Source organism: Astatotilapia calliptera, chromosome 12 (assembly GCF_900246225.1).
Source record: "Astatotilapia calliptera chromosome 12, fAstCal1.2, whole genome shotgun sequence".
Classification (NCBI taxonomy): domain Eukaryota; kingdom Metazoa; phylum Chordata; class Actinopteri; order Cichliformes; family Cichlidae; genus Astatotilapia; species Astatotilapia calliptera.
In genome coordinates, this window is record NC_039313.1 from 33,931,352 (window position 1) to 33,959,032 (window position 27,681).

At 41.5% G+C, this 27,681-nt stretch overlaps 2 protein-coding genes across 5 annotated transcripts in view; both read right to left on the reverse strand.

The window, feature by feature from the left end:
* prkg2 (protein kinase cGMP-dependent 2) overlaps positions 1–20,502 on the reverse strand; it is a 36,248-nt gene extending 15,746 nt beyond the window's left edge. Inside the window, exons 1-7 of one of the 3 annotated variants that reach the window (XM_026186873.1) lie at positions 20,334–20,502; positions 19,010–19,514; positions 12,029–12,195; positions 9,066–9,179; positions 6,561–6,666; positions 5,532–5,595; positions 1,094–1,171 (exon numbers count right to left, since the gene is read on the reverse strand). In XM_026186873.1, coding sequence (XP_026042658.1) covers positions 1,094–1,171; positions 5,532–5,595; positions 6,561–6,666; positions 9,066–9,179; positions 12,029–12,195; positions 19,010–19,506 — 1,026 coding nt within the window. In that variant the 5' untranslated portion in view covers positions 19,507–19,514; positions 20,334–20,502. Of the gene's footprint in view, positions 1–1,093; positions 1,172–5,531; positions 5,596–6,560; positions 6,667–8,655; positions 8,862–9,065; positions 9,180–9,787; positions 9,833–12,028; positions 12,196–19,009; positions 19,515–20,333 lie in introns of those variants that run through there. The other 2 variants (XM_026186875.1, XM_026186874.1) reach the window with 2 other exon arrangements.
* A 5,694-nt stretch (positions 20,503–26,196) lies between these two features.
* The window catches only part of rasgef1ba (RasGEF domain family, member 1Ba), a 129,144-nt gene continuing 127,659 nt past the window's right edge, over positions 26,197–27,681 (reverse strand). For both annotated transcript variants that reach the window (XM_026186876.1, XM_026186877.1), the window contains one exon: positions 26,197–27,648. In XM_026186876.1, coding sequence (XP_026042661.1) covers positions 27,624–27,648 — 25 coding nt within the window. In that variant the 3' untranslated portion in view covers positions 26,197–27,623. The remainder of the gene's footprint in view (positions 27,649–27,681) is intronic.

Below are 27,681 nucleotides of genomic sequence, written 5' to 3' on the forward strand. Positions count from 1 at the left end.
AAAATGTCTCAGAAATCTCTGCAGTGCAGCTCATGCGTTTTATATTTTTATAACTGACAATAGCAAAAACTATGAATGACAAGTTAGACTGACTGGCAACATAGAAAGCATTTACTATTTTTGATTAATAATTCTTAAAGTAAAAGTAGTAATGCACTGATTCTATTCATAAAAATGATCTAGTTTGGTTTTGGTGATTAGTTTATTCCAAAACTGCAACAACAGCAGCATCCTGCTCAGTCATGAAGCAAATATCCACAGAAATGACTGCTGAGGGCGAGGATGTACGGCTTGTTTCTTTTTGAGAACGACGGGTTATTATTAGCGTCAACATATCCCAGTTTACAGCTTATGAATGACAGGTTAGCCAAGCTCCAAAGCCCCCATTTGTTTGACTCTTTGACTCTATTTGTAATCATAATTTGCAAAAGGAGGATCAGGCTGTAATAAATAAGACTTACAACTAGTAACTGAGACCACGAACTCAACAAGAAAATGTTTACGAAGGTCGTGAATCAAGTGAGAAGTTGGATCGTTTTCTCAAATACTTCTAATAATAATGATAATAATGGATTGCATTTATATAGCGCTTTTCGAGAAACCTCAAAGCGCTTTACAATGCCACTATTCATTCACTCTCACATTCACACACTGGTGGAGGCAGCTACAGTTGTAGCCACAGCTGCCCTGGGGCAGACTGACAGAGGCGAGGCTACCATATCGCGCCATCGGCCCCTCTGGCCATCACCAGTAGGCGGTAGGTGAAGTGTCTTGCCCAAGGACACAACGACCGAGACTGTCCGAGCCGGGGCTCGAATCGGCAACCTTCCGATTATCAGACGAACTACCAACTCTTGAGCCACGATCGCTGTCAATAAGACACCCCCAAAGAATCTCCCCCTGCTGGCCAGTAGAAAGAATGCAGGTTTAAAGCACTTCTGAACTGGCTTCACTTCACAAAGGCTAAATCTTTTCTTAATATATAGTGTATCGGTGTCAGAAGCAAGTTTAGGTTAAACATAACCCTAAATTATCTTTGAATCATGTGGCTTTGTGTTCGTGCAGCTTGTTCAACAAACGACAGACACGTTACCTTTCCTTGTGCGATGATGTAAAAGGTGCTGCCCTCCTCTCCCTCTCGGATGACGTACTCGCCTTTGTCATAGTATTCCTAAAGGGAAGGAAGGGTGTGAGATCGGGGGAGGACAACCGTCAGAACTGAGACGTTGCATTGATTTAATCACTGGAGCAGCCGGTCTGATTCCTGGTAGCTGGGCCCTGCGGGCTGAGAGCAGCTGTCAGTGACGCTCAGTCATTCAGAGCCTCTCAGCCTGCTGTTCAGCAGAGATTTTCAGGGCTCATGGGGAAAATGAAAATTAAGTCAATAGAAAAATATTAATTATGATGTTTTTAATGTCTGTTAATGGGGGCTTGAGTTAGGATGAATTTGTCAGCCAATTTGTGTTTGACACATGTTTTAAATGAACACTGAATGAACCTCAAATGAATGCTTGAAATGAGGTACAAATATTTTCCGCAGAGAGGGCTGAAATTAACTTTTCAAAATGCCACAGATTTAAAAATTGCACTGAGGTTTATGATTACACAGAGACCACAGAAATGTTTTCCAATTAAACTGGTTTAAAGTGATCATTTAGATAAAATATGACGTGTATATAATTATTATATTATATGATGTGAATAGATCTATATGTGGATGGAGCTTTAAGATAATAAACTGACTATACAATGCAGACAGTAAAAAAGGTCCAGCTGACACAAAGTCAATATTCCAATTAATTCCAATTAATTTCAAATACAAATCAGTCACTGACTAATCATTTGTTACATAACTGAATCTACAAAACAGGCCCTCTAAACTCGGTGGCCGACAGGTGGACACACACCTGCGCTCTCTGTGATCTAATACTGTGTTTCTACCACTTCGCCAGTTAATTAACAAGATTTGGAATTGGTGATGCAATATTGGCCCATGATGCATCGTGAGATGATCGATGGATAGTGTCAGATGACTAGTGTAGACTCACAAGTCCCACATGGACATTTATTTTGCCACTTGGCATCCACAGGCGGAAATCATCTGCACTGGTGGACACACAGAGCCTGCTTAGAGTTCTATTGTGATACATTGTTGCTTGCTCTGTAGTGCAGATCGTGTCCCGCATCAGTGTGTTATCATAATACTACAAACATTACTCATGGGTGAAAAGACAATTAGTCAGCCAATCAGAAACATCATATAATAAAAGCTGTTATGTAGTTCAGTCATCATGACACGCTCCAGCGACTTAAAATCACGCTGGACTTGTTTCCGAGTTTAACTTTAGGAACGTCATAAAACCGAGCGACACTGAAATTCTCGAGTCAAACACTGAGGTACAGCACGTTCTGCCAGCTCTCTTCCAGAAACAGATTCCTCCGCTTCATCCTGTCAGTCGCTGTTTCTCTGAAACCAACATCTCAAGCATCCCAACCGCAGCATTAAAACCAGACCGCTGAATCAGCGAGCTGGCAGATCGCCTTCCATTTTAAAGCTTTTAGGTGAAGAAAGGGAAGCGCGACGAATGAAGGTGACCAGGATGAAATGTTGCCTGGGACAGAGGCCAAGTTCCTGCAGCTGAGACAACCGTCCGCGGCTATAATCCATTTGACTATAGAGGACCAGAAGTGAACAAACAAATCAAAGCAACCACGCGTAAACATTCCCGGGTGTTTACTGTCAAAACTCTTGACACAAGTGGCATTTTCCTTGAGCGTCCGAGACTGTTTACGCCCCGTTTACGCTTCAGGAGAGCCTAGTTTAACACCCGTCAGTGACAGCGGAGACAACATGCCAGGGCTTTGTTTATAAAGACTGTCTGGATCAAGATGTAGAGGTGCAGATGAGCGACGGCGTTTGACTTGTGTCTCAGGTTTGTTATACCAGACAACTAAGCTTGTCAAATTTAAACGCACGCCTCTTTACGAAAAGTCCTCTAACCTCCAACAATTAAATGCCCTTCTGTCCTACTTTACACTAACTTCTGGTTTGGTCAGTGGCAGACAGCCACTTGTGCTCAGCTGTGTTTGAGTTAAGTTCGAGTGCAGTCATTCTGTTTGTTTCCAGTCAGTCAATGAGGAACAGCAGACACTAAAAATGCATGTTTCTCCATGCTTGAAGTTGCAGATGCACTGTGACAGGGATCACTCTAGTCTTTAGCAGCCCCCACGTGGACAGGCTTCCCAGTGCAGCCCCCTGAACGCATCGTGCTGATTTCAAAGAACTGTTGAAACAGTGATGATATGCACACTCGTGCATGATTTCTAAAGTGTTCACGACAGTGACGGAAGGAGATTTTTTTGGTCTTTCCCACAGACTGACACTGTATTTGTGGGGCATGAAAGAAGGGGCACCCATGCCTTTTGAAATAAATTATTAAATAACACCATACTTAAGTTAAATAATAAATGAGGATTTTGCTGCCTCTCCACTATTCCAGACTGCAATCAGTGCTATAGATGGCGGCTTACCCCCTGCACTCCAAGCATAACCAAAATCATTTTATGTTTCCATGGTGAACATAATTAAATCATACATGATCTGCAAAATTCAACAACTTGACACTTGTTAAATTTATTCTTGTCGAGATGAAGTGATGCAATCTTCCAAGAGTGGTTAACTGTCTGGACCTGCGATATCACAAGATCACGCAAGATTTCAAACCACAGGAAAATCACTGGAGTTATAAGAGGCAGAAAAGCATACGCACATCACGTGTTTGTGGTTTAACCTGTCAAGGACAAAAACTTAGAAAATTCTGCATCAAGCCTTGTAATCATAGCTTTCTTATTTTATTTTTTTTTACTGTCTGGTGTGACAGCTCGGCAGTGGCGTTTCACCAGTGCTAACAGCAAGAATCCACCAACTGGCCATGGGACCATGGGTTCTCTCTGGGTACGCCACACTCCAAAGACATGCAGTTGGGTTAGGTTAATTGGTGAAAAAGTCTAAATTGCCCAGAGATGTGAATTGAGTGCAAATGTTGTCTGTCTCTGTGTGTTAGCCCTGCGATACACTGGCGACCCTGATAACAATAAGCGAAAGAGACTGGATGGATGGAGTGACGGATATACCAAAGCTGTTATAAATCCATTAAAGTTTCATGTTAACACTCCAAAGAATAACTCTTTAAATGAACTTAAAACAATCATGGATTTCCACAATAATAAATGGCTTTCTATTAGCATTAAGTACTTTTGTTGGACTAATGTCATTTACATGGGTTGAATCAACTTACTTAAATTAACTTGGACTCAACTGCAGTAAATAAATTGATTCGTCATTGATTAATTAAGCTGATCCAACTCAGCTACATTAAGTTGAAATAACAGAATTGTGTAATGCTAAAATTAAAGCACTTTAATCACTTGGAAATCCTTTTCATGATTTTTTTCGAGTGCGTTTTCATCTGCTCTGCATCCTTGGTGAGCTGAGTGTCGGGCCACCTGCTGTGGGATCTGGTTAGTTTGTCTCTTCAGCTCACACTGGAGCTTAAATTTTAAGCATCTGAATCTGAGCTTGTTAGCCGAGCTGGGCTTCAGCATTCAGGCTCCGACTCCAGGCTGCAACTTTCAGGGTTGGCTTGTCAATCCATGTGATGACATGACAAGATGTTGCACGCCAGGCGCACAAGTGAATGAAAGGATACATTCTTTTCGTTGCTGTTTTATGTTTTTACTTTCAACAGACCCACTTTTTTTGGTCACTGAATCTTTCCAGTTCAAATTCCAACCAGCTGATCATACTGAAAATCATCAGAGAGACCTAAAAACAACTACTCCCTTCACACACTCACATGCAAAACACACCAAATTCCATTCCCCCACTGTTTGACAAGACGCTTCAATACTATCTGCCGGATTCTCACTGAACATCTGCACCGCTATTAGGTTACAGCTGCCCCCCTGAGAGGCAACAGAATCAGCTCCATTAGAAATGACTGAATAAGGAGATTCTCGTAGCAGGACGAGCGACGACCGCAAAGATCGTCCTTGAAGTTTCCATTGTGAAAAGAAGCTGAGAAAGCGCTGCAGAAATGCAATGCTTACGGAGAAAAAACGGACTATGCACGGGTCTCCTGCATGCTTCGGCTTACACAGTTACACACACTTCATGGTCTCACACCAAAAGCCTGTCACTCGCACATCTTTAAGAAATCACTCGTCCCCCATTTGAATAAACAGTTTCTGGGGCCTTAGTCAAATAATTATGGTAACAATATACAGCACCCAGCGATGACAGCAATAATATCGGCTCTGTTCATCAACAAGGTAATTTGTGAGGTCTTGCAACTGGCGGCAGAACGAATATGCTGACATGCAGTAATGGTATATGGCCAAATGGTAATGATATTTTGACAGCAGCTATCTGCAAAGCTGGGGCTCCCACGAGCTGCCAGAAGGTTGTGCAATACTGAGGCAATACAATGAAAAGTCAGGAGAAATAAAGATAATTTGACAGAATAACTTACCACCTCCAGGCAGTCCACTATTTTGCTTAGCTTGTCGTCTGGTAGATTAGCCAAAAGTGAAACACTGACGCAAAAGAAAAAGAAAAAACAGGCATTACATTGTTAAAACAAATCACTACATGTTATTATGCAGAACCTGGTTTCCTGTGTCACAGGACACCAGTTTCAGACAGTGCAACAAATCGATCATTTGTTTAATGTCTCGTGGTATTGACTTAGATCCTGTGACCCAGTTTTGATGATAAAATACACTTGCGTAGCATTTTATCATGACCTGAAGCAAACCTTCCTCACTGACCCACAAACCGTCTTTGGTGTTGTCTTGACAACACTGGACCCCAAAGGCAAAGACAGAAAATGTCTGCACAAGGAGGCAAGACGGGTGGCGGTGGCACAAATCACAGGATGTTTCTTATAGTTTTGGCCCTCGGCGAGAGGTGTTTTACCTAATGTGGTCACGTCAGGTACACACCCCACCCTCCCACTGTTAAAGTCTTTATTTTGGGAGGGGCAACCAATCAGAAGAAAGCCAAGATAAGAAAGCTAAGCTTCCTAAAGAAAGATGAGAAGAAAGCAGAAACAGTTTGTTGTTGTTGTTGATCTAAAGGGCTGCATCGAGCACCAGTATTACGTAAAAGGATTATTTTGAACTGTGAATCATGCACAGCTATTCTAGTAGACTCCAAGAATAAAAACACTGAGCTGGGAATGAGCAAAATAGGTCCCAGTTTGGACATAGTTTGGCACTAAAAATATTTGGTTAGGTGTGGAAAACGGTCCTGTTTGGGGTTGAAATAGACAGCTTTGTTCCTGCATGCTGGAAAAAAGTTGTGAAAAAGATGTAAAATGTGACACCACGGGGTGAAGAACCTATTCATGAGGAGTAAAGTGAAGCTGCTCTTGCTATTGCTCTGACCGCACCAACACCACCGGACATCTTGTATTCATATGTCTGTTAAATGTCTCATTTGATCATTTTATTGGTGTCAGGAGTTTTTGTTGGACAGTCTTAGTGGACTTGAAGCTAACCTTCGGAGGAAGTTGCGATACTGTTCGTGTCGTGTCTCGGCCGTCCTCCTCATAATGTTCTGGAAAACTTCCCGATCCAAAACCCACGTCCTCACTTTGTTCACAGCTGTAGAAGCAACACAACATGCATCAGTACCACTACATGACAGCTGACTGACAGCTGGTTTAAAAGCAGCGTGTGCTGATAACAGCCATGCTGGAAAACTCACAGCACCTTGTCATTAGACACATGAAAATGCTTTGTTTTTCCAAATGGACAAAGGAGGTGAGAAAAACACTGTAATCTGTCCTTTATCTTGATGCTGAGTCACTTCAAATCAACAGAAACTCTGAGGCGGGCCTCTGTTGGTAAAAGGAGGAAGTAGCTGTGAAGGTTTGACATGAACCAGTAGCAAAGAAAGAGCTGCTCTTTATCTGCTTCATCTGTTATCACGGAAAACCCGCTGAGAGGCTTGTCAAACTGTCAGGGGTTTTCCAGTGCACCCTGAATATTGAGGTCATTTTGGCCCCCTTCCCCCAAGGACCAGCAGTCAATTTACTTGGTTAAATATACAAACTGAGACAAAGAGCACTCACATACTACATGGTATGCACTTTCCAAATGCCAAGAAGACAAAAACCAATCAGCACGAAAAGCTGCGGCTGTCATGTAAAGCCTCTGTCAACACAACCGCGCTGACGCGTGTTTGCTTCCCATCCAGGTTCTTCTGCTCAGCGTTTTAAGAAGCCTGAAACTCGGACGGAGGTCACTCCTGATTCTTTTGTTATTGACGTCATTCTGGAAGTTTCACAAATGCAACGTCAAAGCGATATGCATCGACATATCGATTATTTCTTTTTTGTTTCTTCTACTCATATAATGCTTTATTGTCTGCCTGTGCTCTCAGCAGAAGTCCAGGAATAAGGACAGGAACCCCTCATCGAGAAAAGGGACAGTTATTAGAATTTAAACCTCGCCTGTAAGATTCTGAGCTGAGCACAGAGTCATGTCACAGGCGTCACGGCAAAAATCTGGTTAAATTTGATGTGTGAGGCTAAATGTCTGGATCACAGCAGTTGTTTTAACAATTCAAACACACACGTCTTTAATCTTTTAATACATGTGCCTGACGCTTTCTTTAAACGTGACGTCACTGAGATCACACAGCCATACAACGTCCACTCCACACACACAGACACGCTTCCCACAGGGTCGCGTCTCCCTGTTCAGCAATGACACGTCTGCGGCGTCTGGACAGTAACTATAGATGTTAGAGCAGTGTGGTGTTGCAGCGGTTAGCACTGCTGCCTCTCAGCAAGAAGGTTGTTGGTTCAATTCTACTCTTTAAAGAATTTAACGAGGAGTGTGGAGGATCAAACGTCCCTTTCACTTTCCTGCCAAATGTAAAGGGGCGTATTTTCCCTGATCTTTTTCACTTTTTATCCAAACCTCAGTGTTCTTCTTCATCTTTTTAACATCTGCTCAACAAGTTTTGGGGATATCAGTGGATTATTTCGGTCACCTAGGAATTAAAAATCCCAGAGCCATTTTTTTTTTCATTTATGCTCAGTGAGCAGCTTTCACCGGAAACAACAAGGTGCCATCTTGAAACACATTAATCAGATTTCATAATATATTCATGGCTGTCATGCCCAAGGCCTTCTTCAAAGACGAATAACTGCCAGAGACCATTGTTGTATTAAACTTAAACACAGAATAGAATTGACAGTCTTCAATGGGCTTTCGGATTTCCTACTTCTTTCCTGTCCCACTATCAGAGCTCTGCTAGTTCTGCTCCGTATGTGTAACCTGATGATAAACTTTTAAACTGGAACACTGCGACGCTGCATGTAAAGGTACAGTCTGGAAAAAGGAGGAAATGGGACACTGGGCATTAGGCTTGCGTTACATTTGGTGTTTGATTTTGTCTGCTGCGTGGGTCGCGGGTGATTCAAACCCTGGGGCACTCAGTGTGTTTCAACCTTAAAAAAAGCGTCCTAAACACACTGAGCTCTGATGTAGTTTCACTCTCTACTGTACAAATTCAAAACGAGCAAAAAGAATTATGGATGCACAGCCACATTAGATCCAGCTGTGCAGAAAATACTTACTTACTTCTTAGATTTTTCTCCTGTTTGTTGACAAAGAATTTTATGAGAAGTCGTACATTAAAGGAAGAAAATAGAGCATAAAACATAAAACAGCAGCTTAAGTGCTCCTTGACATTAATCCTTGTCTTGTCTGTGGATCTCTGAAAGGATGAATAAAACACAGACATTCCCTGGTTTGATGTTTTTGTGGTGCTGGTGCAAAATCTTCAGGTGTTCAGCTGGCTTGAGATCACAAGATGTGTGAATCACTTTTCTGGTCACTGAACCATTCAGTAACCCCGAGTGCATCATCAGCTGCACGAAACCATCAGGGCAGAAGGCTTTCACTGGAAGGTAAAGGTGATCATCCAGAACCAGTTTGCATTGATTTTAGTGGGAAAAAGCTGTATGACTCTAAAACAGATTTGCCTTTACCTCGCACTGATGCGGTCCGCGTGCAGTTGTACAGAATGGCTAACTCCCCAAACGCAGTCCACACCATTATCGATGTGATCAGTTTGTTATGCTGAAACACATCCAGCTTCCCATCTGCAAATATGAAACAAGGACAATCAATAGGTTAAATTTTTAAACCCCAAATTTAGGACACAGACGATGAACATATCAGGAGCTAACTGAGTGACTTTTACATCTCACTTCATTCATTAAGGTCACGGTAATATCGTCTGGGTGAAGCTTCATTAGGTTTGTGTGCTTTTCAGGATTTCACCTGGCAGACGTGCCTCTTTAATATGCTGCTTCTCAGATTTATCAGGAAGAGAGAACATTTCCATTAAATTTCTAAATCTGCATATGAGACCAGAAACCCCACAAATGTCCCTTCTTTTTCATCTCCACTATAATAGAAATTGTAGCACAAATCATGATTAAAGAAGAGTTCTTTAGTCATTATAATTAGCAGCTGCTGATGTCTGCGTGAGTATTTAAAACCTCTGATGATGAATAATTATTCATCAGAGCTGTTTTGGTAACTCTTCACAGCACAAAACAAACGCTGTGTCGATTTAGCTCAGGTGCTGAAACGTCAGAGCTCAGCAGATCAACAAACCAGGACTCTGTAATCACTGAATTTTGATGCGGTTTCCTGCCCAGGGTGAGACATCACTTTAACACCAGACGGCAGAAGAAATACTTACGTTGTCTCTGACGAGCAAATGTCAGTTACTGGCAGAGGACAGACCATTGCTCTGAGGCCGCGTGGTCTTTTAAAAATACACTTAGTTGCCTGGTTACAACCAAATATAAACTGAATTTATTAATACATGAATACATCTAAATGAATAAGAAAGAAAAGATGAGGGGAGGGTGGGTAACTGTGAATGTATTAAAAATAAAGACGTAGTGGGTTATAGTGCATTTCACTCAATGTCCTTCCAAAATGAACTTTTTCTCTCTCCTGCCATGAATACATCACACCAGCTACATTAATTCAGTTCACTTCAGTTTTATTTATATAGCAACAAATCACAGCAGCAGTTTCCTCGAGGTGCGCTATATTGAAAGGTAGAGACCCTACAATAATACAGAGAAAACCCCAACGATTACATGACCTCCTCTGAGCAAGCACTTGGCAAACGTGGGAAGGAAGAACTCCCTTCTAACAGGAAGAATCCTCCAAGTGAACCTGGCTCAGGAAGGCGCAGCCATCTGATTATCAAATTCGTGGCTGACGCTGATGATTTAGAGAAAAATTTACCAGAAGCCGGTGCAGTTATTTATTTATTTATTTTCATTCCTCGCCTCTTTTAAAGGGAAACAGAGAAATTTTCATTAAATAAATGAAGTCTTTTCTTTGAGCAATTAAATTGATGAAAATTAGCCACATTTACTGACTGAAATATTTGCCGTTATGCCATCGACAGCCAACGAGATTTTGGTCTGTAGCGCTGAACTGATAAATCAGTGCATCCCTCCGTACTCTTCACTCAAGAAAGTACGAGAAATACAAACCCTAACCCTAACCCCCCTAACCCTACCCCTATTGTTTCAACACACTCATCGGGTGGTGTTTTATAAAACCCAAGCCTTGTTACACTTTGGACATCTCACCAACCTCGACTACACCGAGGCCAAATTCATGACCTCTGAGTTTTGTAATCGCTGCCTGTTCCCAACGAGAAAACACATTTCTCTCCTTTATTAACACGAGTGAGAAAAAATGTAAGCAGAAGACTCCCAAGTGGGATCTGCTGTCTGCACTTGTGTTAAATGTTCCGCAAATCCATTTATTTCTGTGTTATTCTTTGGAGAAGTGAAAAAGCTTTTTACTGGTTTCCCTTCAGTTCCTAAGAGAAACCACATGTAATCAACACTAAGTGAATGCATTTCAGGTTAGAAAAACACTGACAAAGAGCAGCAAAATAACTGGGAAAAAAATTCCCAGAATCAGCCCCAACAAAAGCAAAACAAATGTCTGAAGAAATGGTGGCGCGTTACCCAAGGAGGATGCACAATGTCCCTCATGCAGGTGCCTTTCATTTCCCTGTCTGGAAGGGCATCCAGCACATGTATATGTGGCCACTGTGGCGCCTGCATGTGAATAAGAGCAGCTTAAAGTAGCTTCTAATTGGATGATCAAACTTTCTGCCCTTCATCGTTTGTGCATGTGTGAAATCTGTACATTAAAAGTCAAATTGTAACTTTCAAAAGTAGCCCTCCATATATCCATTTTCATGACATCTGAGGCTTTAACAAAAACAAAGCACAGATGGTGCAGCTGTGCCGCACAACACAGTTAATTGACATCGCTTTAAAAAGCCCTTTGCCTGGACTCCTGTTTCTCTCTCTCCTCCTCCGCTTGCATCACTGGTGGGAGGGACTAAGCTGTGAGGCGAGGAATCAAGGATTTAATCAAGTGAGAAACAAGAAATGTCCTTTAATCCAAAAGCCTTATCAAAGCCAGGCCTTCTAGCAAGGGCACGTTCAAACCTGAAAATGATGCTCAACATTTTGCTGTGAACATTTCTCCTCAAAAGGATGCGATAACGGGCAACAGGACAACCTCCAAAGTTATTTGCTACCTCACCACAGCGTCTTGTATATTCACCCTGTTGTGTTTGAAAAGCATGCATACAGAGAGTGGGCTTCTTTTGGTGCAAAACTTGAGTGACCTAACAGGTTAATAACAAACCACCAACAAAAAGAAAACGAGTCAAAAAACTTGAACGCAGCCCAGCTGGTGATGCAAACTGTTGCTTCCTCATAGCACATGGCTTCACATGTTGCTCTGGCTTCTCATTGGGCATTATGTGTCATATGACATCTTACACAAACGTCGGTGCCACAAGAATAAGCATGCAACAGTAAACTGAAGCAAGCGGTGGAAGGAAGTTTATTTTTCCTTTCAAACTTAAGAAGATGACAGGAAGCGAAAGTACCTGCCAGGACAAACAGATGGTTCCCAGGCTCTCCCTGCTTGATGACGTACTCTCCCTGCTGGTAAGTGTGCTCATACATGCACTCCACCATGTCTTTGATCTGCTGCAGCTCCAGCCTCTTCAGGTATTGGTTCTTGTTGAGGGCATCTGTCAGCAGCTTCTTTACACTGTCACAGACAGCAACAGGAGAAAAGTTAGAGAACCGAGCTTTACCGAGTGTTGCTGTTTGAAGATTAGAAAGCACAGTCTGTGTTCCCTGTAAGATATGAAAGAGTGAACATGACTGCAGGAGCAGTTACAGGCCCGCTGCTTTGTTTATCACTCGGAAACGTTTGCGTTTGTGTTTTTGTTCTTCTTTTAGGAGATGAGAGATTCAGGAGTGAAAGTAGTGGAACCAAACTATAGTCATCTTTCAGCTGCTTTTACTCCTGCACTTTATTTTGAATTAAGTAAATACTGCACGGGAGAAAAGCAAAGACAGAAAGAAGAAACTTTTACTTATCAGTGGAGAGATGACTTTGAGTCTCTTCACTTCCTTTCTTGGTTTTCACGTTTTCCTTTCTCCCCTTTCCATCTGTGTCTGTTTCATCCCACAAATTATACTTTAAACACTGAAAACCATAAAAGTCAGCTCTTATATATTTAACCAATGTGATCTTTTGTTTTCATGGACAGTTATTTGGAGTCTGATATACATTTAAATGCTGTAAAAAGATTCTACGGTGAGAGTAGTTTTCCTCAGAGGGACCGCTCACCCCAGCATCAAAGGTAGATGTTGGTGTTTTCAGTGCGGTTCAGTGCTTTCTTATGCTGTAGAACCAACCACTCAGTTCTTTGGAAAATAATTCTGATTAACATCAAAAAGAAATGATTAGAATATTAGCAGAAATTCTGTTATTTTCTTTTTGCACTTTTACATTTTCATAACTCTTAACATAGTGACAAGCGCCTAAAACTGTTTCCCAGCCTTATATGAAATTTGTACACAAGTTAAATTCACTCACAGGTTGGAATTATTTCTTTAAAATCTGCGTTGCCATCATTCTTTATTATGAGCTTAATCTCTTCAAATTTTTCTAATTTTATAGTTTGATCTTTGTTTTTAAAATATGCCGTCCACATTTCTGACGGGTCACATGGTGCAAACCCACTCTTCATCAGACAGTTATGCAAAAAGTCCCCATATAAACAAACAAACCAGGGGAAAAAACAACATAAATGAAAAATAGAAAAGGTATAAGAATAAATAATAAATATTTATTTATTTTCGTTTTTTAGGCACATGATATTAATGAAAAACTCATATACATATTAGAGTGGCTGTTTTTCTATGAATTGGTGTCTGTGTCTGTTTTGACTGGACATCCTCTCCGTGCGTGTTATTATCTGAAGAGCAGATGTGCTTAAAACATTACAGCTTTCTTGATGCAATAAACTGAAATTAGACTCCTGCAGAGTGTGAGCTTTTGATTTGACTTATTTTCTCCTCAACATCTGCCCCATTTCTTTCTTTCTTTCTTTTTTGCATATGCTGCAAACATCACCTGAGAGAACGTGCTCATGTCTAGATTGGAAATCCCTGGATTGACTTGAGTTGAAAACCACCTTTGTGTGGCTCTTAGCCTGATTGATGATGTGAGGGTAAGTGCAGTCAGATAAGGAAAAGACTCGTGTAGTCATGCAAAAACCTTGTTGTGATCACTTTAACATAGGAATTATTTTCTTTCCGTCCTCATGCTTGTGCCAGCGGATTCCTGTTGTTGATCTACAGCCAACAACAGGAATCAGCTGGCACAAGCATGAACTTCCTGTCTGCGGTGATGGGTGCTTACGTCTGCACAGCGACATGTGTAGAAAGAAAATAGTTATTGATGAAACCGACCCAAAGATTGCAAACTAGCTCTGCCAGACCACTCGAGTCACCACTTGCTCATCACTCTCCAGTTCATATGTGTATCATGTTTGTAGAGAAGGTAAGATGCCAAACCTTGACTGCATCGTTCTGCGATAATAAATCATCTCAAGTGACATCTGACTAAACAAAGTTTGTGGATTTTTATTGTTATAATGTAACCAGGTCTTAATTTCTGCAAAGAGATGTCTCTGCAGCCTCTCCACACCCAAGTAACTTGGACAGATAACCAGCCATGGATGGGGTCACTTTAAGTGAGCTGCTTTACTTGCTCTGCTGAAGTTTCCTTCTCCCACCACTGATTACACTTTCACGGTGAGTTACTGATCCGTCAGGCAGGACTCCCACATCTACATTACTCACCACATTTTAAATATTTTGTCTCCTGTGAAATGATGAGTATTCGCAGCCCCGGGGCTCCCTCCTGAAAACAGATCGAGTAAAATTGGGGAAAACATAAAATCATCACGAGCTGTCAAAGTTCACCGATGTGCATGTGAACAGCTGCAGCGAGGGGATGTATACGGCGAAGACATCATCTCCTTTGGGGAGCTGTGAAAAGGTTAGGAGGCACGGTTGAATGCTAACTATAGATCACGAGAGCGAGTCGGACCTCGGAGAGGCGCACGGTGCGAGAGCTGGGTGGTCTGTTTATCCACCTTATCGTGTGTGATGAATTATCACTCTGGGCTTCATAAAAAGAAAGCAGCTGACATGCAGCCCTTTATTTTTCAGCCAACATCCCTTCCTCCCACCTAGCTGTGTCATTACCCTCCAACATGTTACCGTCATTCACACAAGTGTTGCGTATCAAAGCCTGCCTACATGAGGGTACCAGACGGCCTCATTTACATTCGTTTTGGTTATATAATCCATGCTGGGCTTATTAGCGACACATGTTTTAAACATGAGGATCGCATTGAGAGGGAGGGAGACTGCATGCTATTGTTTATTCACTGCAGAGCTCTGCGTTCGGCTTGTACGATCTGAGGAACACTCACGATGACAAAAATCTATTTTACTTTCATGCTGGAAATCTAACAACACTTCATGTGTTCATTAAAAGACCTTTTAAGTTGTTTTGCTTGTGCCTGAGCTACTTATGTGTGCAGTAAATGATGGCACATGAGGGGGGGTGAGTTGGGTCCCACGTTTTAGTTGTTGGTCTCAGTTGGGTTTGATCACAGGATCTCTGTACACTCTTCCAGACCGCCTAAACAAATGTAAAACACGACTCAATCGCTCGGAAATTGCTGCATTTGCTCTTATTTAAACTGCTTAAGAACAAAAGCGGCAGAATGCCAAATCAGAGGAGCCGAGGAAACACGGGTGGCATCTGTTACGTGGTCAGTAAAATTAAAGAGAAACAATCATATTGATGATGCATGAAGTATCTGGATCATTTGAAAACTTTCATTGACTGCTGTTGATCCAAATGAGATCAGCGCCACTGAAGATGACCATCATTAAGTTTAACCTGAAGCACAGACTTGGTGTCTAAGAATAAACGGCACTACAAAGATGATAAAGCTATTTTTAAGGGAAAGGTATTATTTGAAGATCAGGGTTGATAAAGCTGCTTCATCTGAAACATCTGCCTCTGTTTCTAATTTCCACAAAGTTTCATAGTTGTGGGAAATTGTCTCACATGGGCTTTTTGGAGCCTTTGATATTAGATTTTTGTGCTACATGTCTCAGGCTATTCACTCTCTTATCAAGTGTAAAATTGAATAAAATGGGCAGGAAGTCTTAAAGAGTTTGATAGAAATGCCCTCTGAGGTCCACATCAGTCATCTGCAGTGAGCTTAGCTAACAGTCTAAAAATAGAACATAGGTTATGGAAAGCTCAACTAGAGCACACTTATCACGTTTATCGTGCTTGTTTACAGTCCACTGCAGTCTGTACGCTCAGCCAATGAGCAGCTCTCATACATAAAAGTGTTATCGACCTTCAAGTGCATTTCTAAACCTAATGATTATAAAGGCACCGCTTCCTTCCTGAGGAAGGTGGTGTCCAAATGTTTATCTGGCTTCTTTATATTGCGTGTGTGTATCTGTGTATCCATATATAAACTAGCTCATTCATTTTTCATATGAACATATAAATAATGGACAACCAAAGCAATGTTAAAGGCAACTTTAAAAAATGCTTTTATCAAAGTTCAAAATGACCTTTAAACAGATTTATAAGAGAAAAGCTAAAAACTGTTGGGTGGCAGCCAGTCAGGGTTAAAGCTGGCTGCACTGAAGAAGAGCTGCGCAGCTGTGCAGCAGGTTTGATGTAGAAGGTTTTTAGATTGGTGGCTTCATTTATAAAACATAATCATGATGAATTTTTGTGTGACTAAAGCAGAAAGTCATGTTTGTATAACTCCTAACTTTGAAGTGGGTGAAAATCTTTTCCACAGTGTGCGTCTGCTCTCCCTCCCACAGCAGTGATGATCGAGCTTCAGTTCATCTCGGTGTGGGTAACTTTTTTTTTTTTTTCATGACTGCTGGTCACTGGTTTGGATTTGCCAACCCGCCATTCAGTCCCCTCAACGTGTGCTGCATGGTCATGCCTAATGACTGTCTGCTGATATTCAGGTTTCAGACAAGTTTTTCTAACACAAAAATGTTTGGGGATTTGGGACACTGAGATTGCTGTCTCACTGCTCTTTGACAACCACTCGCAGCAGAGATGATCAGGCTCAGTTCAGCTTATTGTTGCCAAGTTAGCGTCTGAACCTAGACACTCGGAAACCTTTCACCCCCCCTTCAGCATCTTTTTAAATTTTTAAAAATGTTCCTAGGGAAAAATAAATTGGGCTCTTTCACTGTTGAGATGAGCCACACCTCCCTCTGTGCTGTTCAGTGAGCAGCGGCATCCACAGTTTGTTCACTGTGATAGAGGCAGCGTCCTCTCTGACTGATCACAGCACTATCGATAAACTTATGCAGTCTGATTTTTACCAGACAACAAAATACGAGTCTCTGTTGAAGCTTTGACTAATCAGTGTGGATTACCAAAGAATCTCAAAAGCTGAAAACTGGTATTCAGGAGAGCAGTACATCACGGCCCACGGTTCCTCCTGACTAAGCCTTCTTGTTTTCTGGCATTTTATGAGTGGATTCTACAAGACGGGCACCATCAGTTTAGGTTGATTTGAGATTTATAGATGGCAGATGTGATCCGCAGCTTCTTTTATGATTTGAATGCAAGTTCGGACATAAATCGAAGAAAGTTTTCGAAATTGGGCTCCTGCTGTGTGTAGCAAAATCACACTTTAAATCCAACATGCTGTACTTTGGCAGTTTAACCAAAGACTGCAGATAAAAAAATGGAGATACCTACTGTTACATCGTTAGTTTGTGAAGACCCTCAGCAACTGAGTGAGGAATACTGACACTGCAGGTTCACACAGGACTTCTTATCAACGCGTGACCTGCTTTAACAGCCTTTGTTCTACTAGTAAAACTTAAGTAAAGTAAAACCTAAAACTGGCAATTGAGACAATAAACGTAATGTTTTCTGTCTCCTATACATGGGGCCTTTTTTGGCAGTGAAGTTGCCCCCTACTGGTCGTTGGAGGTTATATCTCCAACAACAGTTGTAGTATGAAGATCAGTGATTGCACGACCAGCGCGTTTCAGCTTGCGGCCTTCATCGGGGTCATCGGGGTGATAAAGCTATAATGATTTTCTTTTTACTCTAAATGTTGTAGTTTTAACCTCTTCAGACTTTTTGTTCTTCTGCTCTGCCCCTACTGGCCATTACAAGGAATGCAAGTTTAGGTCACGTCAACAGTAGCTTTTCATTTCAGACCTGGAAGCTACAACAATACTAAAGGCCCTGCTTGTGCTGATTTCTCTGCCTGCTTCCAGCCACTAGAGGGCAGACAGGTCAACTATGACTGATTGGCCAAATTAATCTTCTTGTTTTGGGTGTCAACATTCAGTTGAGACATTTTTACAAATCATCATCTTACTCTTTGAGAGAAAGAGAAAAGGAAGATTTGCCTCACTGACTTACTTTTTTTTATTATGTCAAGCTAACATGCCCTTTAAATGTCCTCCTGCTTTTAGAGACTTGATCCCGTGAAACATTCTTAGTTCAGCTGACTGTACTAACTTGATATACCTCTTGTTGGGCTGGGACTTACTGTAATACAAAGTGAGAGCAAAGGTCAATAAAATAAGAAGACAAATTCAATTTGAAATGACAGGAAGGACGGAGCCCTGAGTTTACATCATTTTCATTTATGCCTGTTTGCACCTGCTGGTGTGAGATAGTCACTCAGTATTATTTCAGGTTGTGAACATGCTTCCTTGTTATTTATCTTGGACGGTAAGCATGGACTACATAGCAAAATATAAATGCACTTTTATATGTTCAACATCTCCAAAACCAACGTTAATGTGCTGCTGTAACGGCCTCAGCTCTTCTGGTTTCAGGATTTCTATCAGGTTTTATGCCCGTGACCACTAATGAGGCTAAATACTGGTGCTGGGTGCTAAATGCCTGTGGCTCATCCCAAAGGTGCTGGATTGGGTTGTGGTGAGGGTTCCTCCACACCAAACTGCTGAAAGCGTTTCCTTACGGGCCTGTCTCTGTTTCATCGTGTTGAAACAGAAGGAAAGGCATAAACAGTCTGGAGGAAGAATGATTTCTAAAAGTGTACTGTGCAGTGCGATACACAGCGGGACATTTTTTAATTCGACGCTCTGACTTTGACTCTATGGTGTGGGTCACTTCTTTTTGAGCCCGTGAAAAACAGAAAACCTCATGAAGACAGTTTTTTTTTTTTTTTTTTTTTTCTCAGCAGCAGCTGTGAAATCTTGGACTGAATCATGTTGTTTTTATAACAGACTTTTGTTGGACGTCATTAGCACTAAAATCTTTGCTTCTTTGCCCACCTTTCACTTGCCACCCACACCTCTTTACGTTGCTTGCATTTTTAAAATCTCACCCACTACACCAGGATGGACTGAGCCTGAATGTGTCATGAACCTTTAGCTGGCTTCTCTCGCCGGCATATTTTTTCCTCTCCCTTTTTTATGTTTTTAACCTTCCTGAAAACACGTCTCACCTTGCATCCTTTGGTACCCGAGCCTTCTCAAAGGAGAACTTTGGCAGACCGCTGGAGTCGTAGGTTCTTGATGTGGGTTCGGCAGATACCCCGGCTTTGGCGCCTTTCCTTCTGTTCAGGGTTTCCTTGATGCGAATGCTGAGGTTGGGGCTGCCCCTGCTGCTGGCTTTGACTGAAGGAGGCCTCGAAGCAAGACCCGCCGATGCTCCGCTCTTCATCACGTCCTGCAGTTTGTTGAGCTGGATGCACTTACTCTGCAGCTCCTCGCTCATCTCGGCCAGCACTCGTGTGTGTTTGGCCAGCTGCTCCTGGAGACCTTTGATCTGCTGCTCTTTGACACAAAGCTCCTCATCCTTCCTCTTGCCCTCTCGCTCCAGCTCCTCCACCCGGGCCCTCAGGAAATCCAGGGTCGAGTTTTTGAACCCACCGCCGTGATCTTTGTGCGCACAGCCGTCAGTGTGTTTGTAGCGCTTTGATTTCATTGAACCGTTCCCCATATTGCCACCTAGAGACAAAAGAGAGTCAAAGTTTGCTGTTATGATTTAAAAGCATCCTCCAACTGCACGATGAAATTTGGCACTAAAAGGGTCCGTCTGAGGACGCTAGAGGTGAGATTTCAAACAAAAGAGCTGACGCTGTGAGAGCAGAGAACACGAGAAAGACGGGAAGGGAGGAGAGAGAGATGGCAAATCAGTATTTAATGGTCAATGAGTGTGTCCTGTCCATTTATTATTCAGAAGGCAGGAAGTATTACATTACATGAAGAGTCACTCTGGTTGTGCTCAGACAGAAGCACGGTGAGAGGAAATGCTGTCCGGGGAGCTCATGACTGCAGAAATCAACAGAACGTCTCCAAAGAGTGAAGAGCTGACATGGGGCAGAAATGTTGGAGAACAATCCTGTTTTTGTTGTCGCCCCCTCACACATACAGTAGACTTCATTCATGACATTCCTGCTGGGACGGTGTCACATCAGTCTGCAGCACTCCTGCACTTTATTCTGAAAATCAAACATACTGCTGTCTTTGTAATCCTGTTTCGAAAACCTGCGAGTGGATGGAACCACCCCCGTTTATTCCTTTACTTTGGTGCTTCAACTCTTTCACACACTGACTAACAAGCAGCAGTGTGACAGTGCAGACTCAGAGCAGAGGCAGCACCTTGCTGTCTTTCACCGATTTGACACATTAAAGGTTGATTCTCGCCAGTTTAACTAATTAAACCTTCCAAGGGGAGCGCGCACCTGCAACTTGCAATGCCTAGTCATTCTCCTGCTGGGAGTGAAGCCTGATGTGCGCAGTCTCAGACAAACTGTCCGCACTCACCTGCTTAGTTTTCAGAGCCTTCAGAAGAGCCCGGAGGTTTTTCGGAGTTAAATGAAGGAACAACGTGTCCGTGGATCCGCGCATCAGCAGAGAGGCGCTCCACCTGCTCGCATCCTCTCCTCCCTCCGTCTCTCTCTCTCTCTCTCTCTCTGGCTTTCATCACAGTCTGTGCGGCGCGTTCTCGCACGCGCGTGCGGCGACCGGGTGTGATTGCCAGGTCAGGTGTGAATGACGTCAACCGCGACGTTGTCGTTTCTACACCGAATATATTGATTACTTGATGTGCGTCGTTGACCCCGATCAATTAAAAAAAAATTATATAATTATATATAATATTTTTCATTTATCAGAAAGCTTTAGTTAAAGTGATTAAATAAATTGATTCATTAAATTGTAAATTCCTTAAAATTACAGAAGGCCAGTCAAAAAGAGTTTGGTGAAGAAGTGAAAACACTACATGCACTATGTGTAGCCCTGGGAGTCATCCAACCTTCATTTCAACACATTACATATGTGTACTTCGTTGTCACCATGAACCATGAAATGTTCCAAATTTATTTTGAAAAGATAACAGTAGATTGAACAAATGCCAAAAGATGCACCCTGATGGAAGCATCTGGAATTCAACAAGTAAAGGATGCCGAGGGTCCAAAAGGATGCTCAGTGCTCCTGAGAAGTGACTCATTTCATACAGACGCTGAACGTCTCTGAGAGAGGCGCCATTGTCATTTCCTCCAGTTTGCTCCCGGTTTTAAGATTAAGATTACAAACAAACAGAAAATGAAAGCATTGACTCAGTGAAGGAAATGGAACAGTTACATTACTGTCATGTCGACATTAAAACGCTGTACTTTTTCTAAAACATACATCCACATGTTTAGATGCCTGGTTTCAGGTAGAAGAAGCAGACGTACAGCCTGGTCAGCTCGGACTCTGCGCAGAGAACAGAAATCTGCACACAGTGAAACGTGTGGCTTGTTGTAGTGGAAAGAAACATGTCTGAGTTGTCATCAGCTTCCTCATTTAAGTATGAATCATGTTTTTGTGTTTTGTATCACAGAGCGTGCTTCTACAAATGGTAAATGGCCTGCATTTGTATAGCGCTTTACTCAGTCCCTAAGGACCGCTTTACAATCACTCGAATCAATACACTCAATACTTTTCCTGCTTCGCTATGATGGTTATGCTGCCTGATATTCGCCTCTTTAACTGATGTTACCAGATTAGATATTGGTTAGATAAATCATCTTATTGTGTTATGATTAAGTTCTGCTTTAGTCACGGGCGCCACCATGAGGGGGCATGAGGGGCACTGACCAAGCCCCAAAATTTGCTGCCCCCCTAGCAATACTGTCCTATGTTGGTAATAATTTTAATATACTTGTATGTGCTGTGCCACGCCAATATTTTTAGTGGCCCCCATATGCCACCCCTATGTAAAATTCTGGAGGCGCCCCTGGCTTTAGCACTTCACATATTTGTAAGCAATGTCTGCACTGGCTTTAAGTATTTTTGTCCACTTGTGGGCAGTGGTGCAAGAGGCAAAAACAGCACCTGATACAGTGATATACACCAGCTATATTATGATTTATGTTTCTGACCACCTGTGGTGGAGGTCTGATATATGGTCCACAGCAGCTACAAGGAAGGAAAATATTTGTCTCTCGGCTGCTCCACTTTCTCACAAGCTTTAGGGGAAAATATTGAAGAGAACAGATTTTGGAATTGTTACTGTTTTCAATGCTGTTATTACAATTTTCAATAGCACAGCCTTAAAGAAATACAACAAAAATCATTTGAATGGGTTAATCAGGTGATGAGTGTAAGTACAGGCTCATGTTCTTGTCTTGGTCTCTGTGCGGCCGTGTTGTCTGTCTAGCTTAAAGTCTAGACTTGAAGCTGCAGTCCTTCACACCAGCAAATGATTAATTGGTTTTCCTAGTGTGTTTGTGCATGAAGCAGCCTCGCCTGCAGCAGATTCCATTGACGGGCACAGAACAATAATGGCAGGTGGCCAAAGCTGATTCATCTGCAGCACTCGGGTCACAGCAAAATAAAAATCCAGGTCACTGACTCCCAACCTGAACCTGAGAGGAATCTCAGAGGCCGGCTGATGATCTGAGGACGTATTCTGAATGAGCAAACAGCTTCACAATAAAGGCGTTTAGCTAATATACACCTCCTCCCTGTGCTGCAGTAGGGCTTTAACAACATGCTTGAGGGCACTCTGGCAGGACTCATCCTCACTTTGTGTTATTATTGAATATTTTGGCAGTATTGGGACTCTGCTTTTAAACCCTGTGGCCTCACAGCAGGAATGTGTGGTGTTTGGGTCATCCTCACCAGCTGTAGTTATGAGTTTCCTGTTGTTGTTTACAGTGTTTCATAATCTCACAGGAGGTTAAAAGTACAAATACTAATACTATCTTTGTAATTACACAATGAAGAATGTAAAAAACACGTTACCAGGGTCAGCTCAAATGGGTTCACATGTGCACTGCTGATCTTAACTTTATATTTTTTAACAACCCCTTTTCCTAAAGAATCATTGATTTTCCTGGGGTGCGATTACAAATACGCATGTGTTCTTATTGCCTCGTTAAATAAAGATTGTAGGGGACATTGCGCCATCTAGTGGAGCAAATTTGCATCAAATGGAAGTACAGCTCGGCCTTGATTCAACTTCAGTTGATATCTCTTTCACAAAGTGCAAACTGGTTTTGGTCATAACATCATAATGGTTTTTATAGTCTATTGAATATTAAAGTCACAGACTTGCAGAAAACACCATTTACTCAAACTGCAAGAATAAAATTAACTGTTAGGGTCATTACCTTACAATATAAATCCATATATGTTAAGGTACCGTATAAATAACATTGAATTAAACTGTCAATAAGTAACTGTTAGGTTAATATTCCTATATGAAAAGGTTCATACATTAATAAGACATAGTTCTCACTTCAGACTCCAGCAAAAATTATTATAGTTAATTATTAAAAGAGGTGATGTTCTCACTTTTGGTCTGGTAGCTACAAAAAGTGTTATTTGCTTATAAATGCGTAATAACACAATTTGATTCAATTTTATTTATACAGCGCCAAATCACAACAACAGTTCCCTCAAGGCACTTTATATTGTAAGGTAGACCCAACAATAATACATACAGAGAAAAACCCAACAATCATATGACCCCCTGTGAGCAGCACTTTGGCGACAGTGGGAAGGAAAAACTCCCTTTTAACAGGAAGAAACCTCCAGCGGAGTCGGGCTCAAGGAGGGGCGGGGCCATCTGCTGGGACTGTTTGGGCTGAGAGAAGGAAGACAGGATAAAGACATGCTGTGGAAGTTAGACAGAGATTAATAATCAGGTGTGTGTTAATGTTAACCACATGAAACCAACAACCAAACAAAAACATAAAGCTTAGTACATTTGAACGACAGCAAAGTGAGTATTTAAGTTTAACTTTATTGACATTATTACTGTTAATAACTGTTTATACAGCTTTATTATCTAATAACTCGTGTTCATTAATTACATGGGGCTAAATTTAAAATGTTCCTCTGTAGTATTACTCGTGTCACGTAAAACATAATAACATAAGTATAGTCTAAACGTAAAAGGCAATAATCCCATATTTTTAAACTCCATAGCAAAGTGTTGGATTATTTGGAGAAAAAAAATCTTCTTGTTACTCATTACATCCGGTCAAGACTGGAAATTTTCTCTTTAGCTTTCTTTTTCTTTTGTCATGTGTAGCACAACACAGTGTAATGTCATCATAGTGATAATAAGCGCTGTGGTTTAATAGTTTTTGATGCAGCATTGTGTGTTTTAGCTCTACTTTAATCACATCTAACGTGATGCTTTTAGGCACTAATAAAGAGGCGAGGCTGCCGGACACTGGCGCCACCGGGCCCTCTGACCACCACCAGTAGGCAACGGGTGAAGTGTCTTGCCCAAGGACACAACGACCGAGACTGTCCAAACCGGGGCTCGAACCAGCAACCTTCCGACTACAAGGCAAACTCCCAACTCTTGAGCCACGATGCCATTTGAACTACACTTTAGGGCACTTTGTTCATTTTAAACATCATAGTGAATGGGTTGTAATATTGGTTCGTTTTTTGTTAATAGTAAAACGAGATGGGGGGGGGGATCTGTTTAATTTAAGCGCACAAAGTACCTTTCATTGTCAGTTGTACTTCCTTAATTTGGACACTAGATGGAGGCAAATATACATTCCTATTTTCTGTCTCCTTGCACAAATTCCAAAGTGAAGAGCAGAAATCACAAGCACATTAGCTTTTTTGTTTCTTAACTCAGTCCTTTGAATATTACTAGGTTATAATAATTTGTGCAATATTTGATTGATTTATAATTTTGTAAAGACGTTTCAAAGGAGAGCGATAATATGCGTCTTAAACATATGTGCGTTACATTACGCGTAGATTAGATGTGCAGGGGGGAAAAACACGAGGTGCTGGTTTGAGTTTAATGTGAATGTTTACTGTCAGCTTCCCGGGAACAGTTGGTTTGACATTCTGCAAAAATAACGAAGAAGAAGCCAACAAGCATAAGTAGAAGGGATGTAGTCATCAGTTATACACCTGTTCATTCCCTAAGGTGACGAATCTGCTTCGAAACAAATTCATGTCGTGTCAGGCGAGAGATTCGACAGTTTTCCACCAAACTGGAGTCATCCTGGTACCAAAAATATGGCACCAACATTTATTTTAGTTCAGTTTATTATTTACCACATTGCACCACATAACTGCTGGGCCTGAAGGCGAAACTCTCTTACTGACCGCTGGAAGACCATGAAATTCACCCGTTAGTAGAAGCTGAATCCCAAAGCGTCTGTCCACCATGACCCCCCAGAACTGATCTGAACTTCTGATAGTAACCCTATGTAGTAACCAGTTCTTAAAGTGCACTTGGAGATGCCACCAAAATTGATCATTTAAAAATAATAATAATAATATGAAGGTGGCACAAGAGCAGCACCATAACTCAAGGAACAGAACGATAAATATTTAAGCAGCGCTGCCTCCTGACTGCTGACTCTTATGTGACTACCAGCGATACTAAAGTGAAAAAAAAATCACAACTCTGAACATTAGCCTTCGTTTTATAGCACTCATTATTACCCCTAACATTATCCCCATTACTCTGTGAAAAGTAATTGGTAAATATCTTTTTAAAAAAATGCTTTTTAAAATAATCTGTATTATGAAATGATACTAATGCATACAAAAAGAAACGTGATTTTATTTGAAGAAACGCAATGCTCTTAATACTGAGTTTTCAGAGTGAGAATAGTGACAAGACCAACATTTTACTCTTATTTTTCTTACTTTAGGGTACCCGGTGAGGCCTCGGCCACCTGAGAAAGAAACTCCAAAGTGAGTAAGTGAACCTGTAAGCTGTGCGGTCTCATTGCTGTTCAAACTCTTCCAAAATCACAATGTGCTGGACGTGTACAAGTGAGGCCAAAGTGGAAGTGACTTAAACCTGCATTTCTGGTGGCCAGCAGGTGGCAAAAAGATCAGATGGTATAGACGTACATAAGAAAATGATCCTCTTAGTTTTCTTTTTTTAAAAAACATTTATGGCCTCAAGTGATAGTTTCAGTTATGATTAAACACTATTTATTTTGGAAATGATCGTCCAATTTAAAGTTAAATGGACAATAAAGCAGTGTTTGCTTTGGGCTTTGGTTGCCTTGTCTCTAACCACCAGATTGTGCACAAGATGGTTCAGAACATCAGAATGTGAGCTTGGCTATGCCCATCTTTTCAATACAGTCTGTGGTCATGAATGCATTTTCCAGAAACAAAACAAACCCACAGAAGTCACTGATAAATTTAAGCCTTTTATTAACTTTTCTCTTTTTAAACACAACTAATTCATTCATAAACATTCCTCTATTCCATTGTAACAGTCCAAATACAAACGATGAGCACGGGGAGAGAAAAAGGAACATACAGTATGTACACAACAAACTACAACAGCACTGTGCGTTGAGGGAGAAGCAGTCAAGGCAAAGCGGACATCAGTCAAAAATATTCAACTTCATACGCTGAGCTAGTACCTTGTAAAATAAGTGTCTAATACAAACTTATATAAAAATATTAAAGTCAGGACTACTTATGCACGTTATGTACCTAGTACAAAATTAAATAACAATAAAATAAGCGTAAATATTGGCATGAGGAGATAACGCAAATGTATAAATAAAACATAGTGGAAATGTACTTTATTATGAAAAATAAAAACTAAATGGACATAATTTAACCAGAAAGCCTCAGTTCACATTATTCAGCTATTTTCTGACTGGACCACCAGGGGGCAGCACCGACACATTTTTTTTCTACGAGAGCAAGGTGGCGCAGGAACAAAAGGAAAGTATGAATGAGAGTCTAGAGGAGCATTTCAGCATAGATAACTGGGAACAATAAGAAACAGACATGAAACCCCCCCACCCCATTTTAGCTCACTGCTAAAGGCCTCTGTACGCTTCAAAGGCAAATTTCAAAGCATCCAAAACTCCTGAAGCTTACTGATGCTGCAGTTCCTTTGAAGCATACTGGAACCATAATCATGTCAAGACAAATGACAAATGAAATGTTACTTCCTGCTTCAGAAAATCTAAATTTTACACAACACAAACAAGAAAAACGACTTTTACATCTTTTCTCAAACGCAGCCAGTGCCTTCTTGTTTTCCTTACGTCACAACAAAAGCTTCAGAAACATGAAGTGAAAGATACTTGGATCTGATACAGTAAAATAATGTCTAGCTTAATGGTAAACAGTGTTATAGGTTAAGGTTTGGGTTCTCTGTACGGAGAACGCTGGCTTGTGGAACCCAGAGTAGCGTTTCTGTTGCGTTAGCCAACCAGCAGCTAACTTTGTAGCTTTAGTGGGGAGAAAAATAAAAGAGGCGGGGAAACAACAGCCCCAACTTTGTTAACACTCACAGGTACCCTTTTTTTCCTTTCTTTTTTTTTTTTTTAAACTGTGAGGGTTTGTATTGTTTCTTTATAAAACAAAGACTATAAAGTCATACAAAGAGATGAAAAACAGCTGTCCTGAAATGTACAGCACAAAGAGCAAGAGGGTAAGGAAAAGCAGAGCTGGGGCGGGACACCAAATGTCCTCGCCAGCTGAAGCAGAGATTGTCGTTTCCCTTCCAACACGGGGATACTTTGCTTGGACAACAGCGATGCTGACGGGGCACGCGGGCTCACTTGTTGGGTTCGACGTTATTCTGGTTTCTTCAGAGGTTTACACCCTGCTTAGCAGAGTGGATCTGTGGGGCAAAGAAAGACAGCACCGTTAGAAT